Source organism: Haliotis rufescens, unplaced genomic scaffold (genome assembly GCF_023055435.1).
Source record: "Haliotis rufescens isolate VD_foot unplaced genomic scaffold, xgHalRufe1.0.p SCAF_13, whole genome shotgun sequence".
NCBI classification, from domain to species: domain Eukaryota; kingdom Metazoa; phylum Mollusca; class Gastropoda; order Lepetellida; family Haliotidae; genus Haliotis; species Haliotis rufescens.
The window spans coordinates 3,318,244-3,324,243 of NW_025963813.1; the positions used below are offsets into that span (position 1 = coordinate 3,318,244).

The 6,000-nt window shown below is 41.2% G+C and overlaps 1 protein-coding gene across 13 annotated transcripts in view; it reads right to left on the reverse strand.

Annotated features, from left to right (window-relative positions):
• Positions 1-1,054, reverse strand: part of LOC124116911 (polyamine-transporting ATPase 13A3-like) — an 81,835-nt gene extending 80,781 nt beyond the window's left edge. For all 13 annotated transcript variants that reach the window (XM_046478536.2, XM_046478534.2, XM_046478533.2 and 10 more), the window contains exon 1: positions 889-1,054. In XM_046478536.2, coding sequence (XP_046334492.2) covers positions 889-904 — 16 coding nt within the window. In that variant the 5' untranslated portion in view covers positions 905-1,054. The remainder of the gene's footprint in view (positions 1-888) is intronic.
• Between the last annotated feature and the right edge of the window lie 4,946 nt (positions 1,055-6,000).

Genomic DNA, 6,000 nt, shown 5'->3' on the forward strand with positions numbered 1-6,000 from the left:
TAGGGTTATACCAGAAATGTGGATGACAACAAGGGAGTAGTAGTCGTATTATCGCCGCAATCCGAAATCCGAAATCCGAAATCCGAAAATGCTTTCACTGCATAGATACTTTTTTTAAGTATTAAACTATAACCATCTGGGGTATTTCTAAATCCGATGAGCTTTGCCTTTCTTTTTGTCTGTTTGTTTATGCTTAAGAAATTAATTTACATGCGCCCTTTGTCGAAATCTTTATAGATCACAGTTAACCAATCAGTGTTTATGCAAAAATTCGTAAAACAAATATTGCCTCCGGCCTCCAAGTGTATTTAGCTGTCCTTGCAGACGGTAGCCCAGTCTCTGGTCACGCTCAGTTGCGTTGCGTATCATTCGGGTACTCACGGGGGAAAAAACAATAACAAAGGCAACAACCAGTCCGGGGAATTGCGTTAGATCAGTGCCCCTTTAATGTTACAATGCTGACTTAAAAGCTCAATAATTAACACATGACTATGTTGGTACTTGAGGTACTGGTAAAATATGAATTGTTGAATTTTGTGTAATGTCATTTACTCTAGAACTAATATTTCACAATCAGAGACGTTTTTTAATTAGGGCCTATATACAGATTAGTTGTTAGCATGGTTAGTAATGTTACCATCAGTTTATCATGTAGCGTTCATTTAACCTGTTTTATAACATGAAAGAGGAGAAAGTCATTGTGGGGTGCAGTTTGTCCTGAGTGCAGCAGGACAAACTCTGATCATTACTCGCTGTCACGGGTCTAAAACTTTAGTCAACCACTTTACCACCACTGTTGTGTGGGCTGTATAGATCGTTTTGGCCTGGCCTCGACCGTAAAGCTGTACAACACATGATACACAAATCTGAATGTAAGAAAATGTTTACCTGTAAGGCGATTCATATTTGTCACTGTAGCTACGAAATCGCATGCTGGACAAACTATCTAGAAGGACATGATTTGGTTCCACTCTATAACAGATATAATCAAAATTGCCAACAGAACAGTTTCGCTCTGCGATACGATTCGATCTGACACTTCCCGTGCCGTGGACAGCCCATTCAAGGTGTCGCTCGTAGCCCCTCGTTTGTCTCCGAAAAGACATTTGTTGTTGCAGTTTTCACAAATAAACAATTGTGTTACTCTCACGAGTAAACTTTCGATTACTATAATACGAACCACAAAGCATATTTGTGACATATTTGTTAATCAATTGGAAAACAAAATATAATATTTATCGTCTTTCCGAGGGAGGACTTTCAGATACAATAACAGCCAAGAACAGTAACTCTAATACCTTATAAAGGGACATAACTGCCGGAGTTTCGAATACTTATAATTTAATCGATCCAAATTTTATACCTTTTTAGAACAACCATATGCTTCAGTAAATCGTCTGAAAGGGGGCAACATGTGTTGTAACACGTAGATGATAGATAAACATGTATGGACGCAAGTATGAGGTGACAAATGTTTATCCATAATTATTTATAGATAGGCATATGATAAAATTAATGATAAAATTTAATTCAAAATAAATTTGGAACAGCTGATATTTGAAACTGGGCGCACGGACTCCAAGGATGGTGTCCAAGATCTGTTTACGAGTGTGTTCAATCTTTTCATACCAAGAACGGGCCCGAGAAGACACGGATTAGGTTTGGTCTTCAGCAACCCATGCTTGTGGTAAGAGGCGACTAAGGGGATCGAGTGGTCAGGCTCGCTGATTTGGTTGATGCATGTCATCGATCTCAATTGCGTGGATCGATGGTTATGATGTCAGTCACTGGATTGTCAGGTCCAGACACGATTATTCACAGGCCGCCGTAGTATAGCTGGAGTGCGTGTGGGGTGAAACAACGAACAAATATACCAAAAAACGACTTTATACCGCTGTTAATAAGAGATCATTGTCGTTCCAAGAAACAGACATAGATCTTAGTTGGTCACTGTGTAGCAGTGAATTCCACTTTTGAGTTCGTTCAAAGGTACTTTCTAACAATCATAACATTTGGCATTTTCGAATTAAAATTGAACCATTTGGAGTAATATTTATTTATTTACACGACCCACAACTCCCGAAAGATATCGCTTCAAAATAGGTCTTTGAAAGGCATTTAGAAGTGATTCACATAAGGAAGAGAATATATGGATGTCAACTTCTTAATTATGAGGAACACAACGTTTCAGAGTATATGCTTATTCCTTCATCGGGTGAAAGAGCCATTCACCTGAACTCAGTTTGTTTCATCATGAAGGTTATGTTTGTGTGACACCCTTGAAGATCCCGGGGTAGAATAGGTCTTCAGCAACCCATGCTTACCGTAAAAGGCGACTATGCTTGTCGTGAGAGGCGACTAACGGGATCGGGTGGTCAGGCTCGATGAGTTGGTTGATGCATGTCATCAATCCCAATTGCGTGGACCGATGCTCATGACATCAATCACTTAATTTTCTGGTCCAGGATCGATCATTTACAGACCGCCGTCATATAGCTGGAATATTACTGAGTGCTGCGTAAAACAACAAACCAACCAACCAACTTTGGTTGTGCGTGCGTGCATATGTGTGATTTTACGCCGCTTTAAGCAATATATCAGGCTAGGCTGGGGGCACCAGAAATGGGCTTACCACATTGTACCCATGCGAGGAATCGAACCCAGGCCTTCGGCGAGAAAAGGGACAACCTGTAACATACACACACGCAAGCACGCACGAACGCACGCACGCACGCACGCACGCACACACGCGCACACACACCTTGATCCGTCAATGAACCGTCAACACATTAAAGAAAGGAATGGCAACAGCTAGGAATACGTTTCCTAATTTCATGAACAACACTAAGCGTCTTTCAAATACCAACTTACCCAGTACACTTGACTACAAGTGTAAGCACGATAATGAGATACCGTTTATAGCTAAATTAGGTAGTTAATTGGCATGCCGTATGCGTGGTTGGTTAGCACAACTATTTGCTAAACAGTCTCGATAGAAACCCGTGGCGCCTTGACATACTTCTATCCTAAATAGGTCAACACACATGGAAACGGAAATTGGGCTGCCAAATGATCACTTTAATGCAGTGTCTTTATAAATTAATCAATTTCAGAAAAACAACTGTAACTTTATATACATAATTGTGCATTTTTAGTCATTGATCCAAGAAAATGCTATACGTATTTCCGAAAAAGGAACCCGATTTATAACCATTTGTTACCTCATTTGGTATATTGAAGATACTGGTTTCGGAATGTCGACAGTTTCACACAGTTCTATTTCACAAACATTTTACCTAATAAACCCAATACTCCTTTCACAATAGTAAGTGAAGTAAGAACAATTTCATAATATATACTCTTCGAAAAAAGAAACGGAAAGCCAGATTTGTGTGAGGTTGGAAAATACATGTATACGAGGAACCGTACAAGGTATTGAGCCAAAATGTTGTGGAGAGAACACTTGGTGATTGTAGTCATCTCAGTAATCGGTACATAGGAAAAGTCCAAGGTGAAGGTCAGCTACCATCAATAACGCGCATGTCCCCCGTTGGAATCGATAGCGGCCTGACATATCCTGCCCATGGAAGAGACGAGTATGCGAATCACATCCTGGGGAATGGTAGCCCACGCGGCCTGCAACGCAAAAGCCAACTGCTGCAACGTCTTGGGTTGTGATTGACGTCGGCGAAGCCGTCTATCCAGTTCATCCCACAGGTCCTCTATCAGGTTCAAATCCGGGGATCTGGAGGGCCAGGGCAGAACATCAACGCTGTTGTTGTTGTGTAGATCGACTCTTGTGATCCGTGATGTATGCGGTCGAGCGTTGTCCTGCTGGTGTACACCGTTGCCGTTGACTGTAATTGGGAGGACGTGTGGAAGGAGAATTTCGTTGATCTATCGTTGAGCCGTAAGATTGCCCTGGATATGGACCAAACCTGTCCTGTCGTGATGAGAGATAGCCGCCCACATCATGACGCTACCCCCACCAAACCTGTCCACTTCCTGTTCGCAGTTTTCGGCGTAACGTTCTCCCCAACGTCTGCAGACCCGCGCTCTTCCATCCCCTCGACGGAGGAGAAATCTTGATTCGTCGCTTAGCCAGACATCTCTCCATCGCAGTTGAGGCCATACCCTGTGTTGACGACACCAATGCAGTCGTTGTTAACGAACAGGACGTCTTGCTCGTAGACCTGCTTCTCTTAAACGGTTTAGTACGGTCTGGTCGGAGATTCTGCGGTATTTGGGATGCGGTTGAGGTGGCTGTAGTCGTCCTTTCACAGTAGGTGGCGCAGTCGGGTGTAGCGATCTTCGGCGGGGGTGGTTACTCTTCGTCGTCGAGACCTTGGCCGATCACGTGTTGACCTATGCCGTTAAAACCGATTCCATAGCCTTCTGATGGTGCTGGGCGCTACATTGAACACCCTGGCTACACCTGATCGGGATTCCTCTGCCTGCAAGCGGCATGTGACGTTGTTTCTTTGCACTTCTGTTAATCCTGGCACGTTGTTGAACTGTCACTGTTCGATTGACGCAGATGCCTGGTAATCAAAAACCCTTCACTTTAACACCGTTGATAGTGCTGCTGCACATGCAGGACGTGCATCTCCGTGGTCCTTTTGTTAATGCACTGGCTGCGTTTTCCCGAATCGTGCGTGTTTCCAGACTAATGGTTTGCATGTCCTTGTTGTCATCATTTTGATCCGGTAAGTTTGTCACTGACACTATAATACATTAAACCTCTTCATTTTGCCCCTCTTGGTCCGCTAATTTTGCTTTTTTGGCCAAAAATATCCGTGTTGCGTTTCTTTTTTTGAAGAGTATATTATCACGACATGCTCTTGTCCAGAAGTATGTTAGTCAAAAGAAAAGTAGGTTTTAGTGTGTATTTTTTTATTTTTCCCAAGACCTTTGATTCTTTAAAACACAATGTTTATTGGCAGCCTATGAGAAGCTGGTGTAACTGGTAGATTTTTTTAACATTATTTTATCAATGAATTCTAAGCTGAGTGCTTGTATTTGGTTTTCGAAGGGCCTTTCAAATTATTTTCAGCTATTTAACATTTTCATTAATCGACTTGTCATGGAGGACTGTGGTTGTAGAGGCCTATTTGTCTCTCCAAGTTGCGATTATTTTTTTTGCTTTATAGTTGTAGATGATATATCGCCAATGGCGGATTCAAGTTTACAATTACGAAAGAAAAAGAACATTTTGTGATACCACGGGTATGAAAGTAAAATTGAATAATACCAAAATCATGTTTTTTTCGTAATGCTGACCCTTTGCGTAATTAGGATTTCCTAAAATAGTCCTCACATAGGGTCAGTGTTTGTTTTTTTATAGATATCGAGGACGTGTTAGTTGGGTAACCCATATAAAAATATTCTTTTAAATGTTGAATTGTACCTTTGATCAAATATCCCAATTTACTTAAAGTCAGCTTTGCTACAAAATTTAGATGTAGTAACATATTGCAGTAGCTGTAGACACTGGTAGATACACAAACATTGAATATTCACAGAAACTTTGCCTTTTTTGTAAATATAATAATCAGTAATATATTGAAGATGAACTTTACGATATATTTATTTGTAGAAGGTAAAAAGTATTCAGAGAAATATATCTAAGCAACCATCTCCCACCTGTAGATGATAATTATCAATCTACCTACTATATTGTTTTGTTTGTTTATTGTTTAACGCAGCACTAAGCAATATTCCAGGTATATGACGGCAGTCTGTAAATAATCGAGTCTGGATCAGACAATCCGTTGATTGACATCATGAGCATCGATCCACACGGGCAAACCGGAAATTTAACCCATAATCATAGGTTTCTAGCATGTCCAAGGAATGCCAGGACATACCATTAGGGGTCACGTCAGAACGACCATTCATCCGACCAATCAGAGCGTCGCTTACCAGATCATGAAAGTGACATCCGGAATGTGAATTCTAATAATGCAACCTCGAAAACTTTGACACGGGTTATTCCGAACG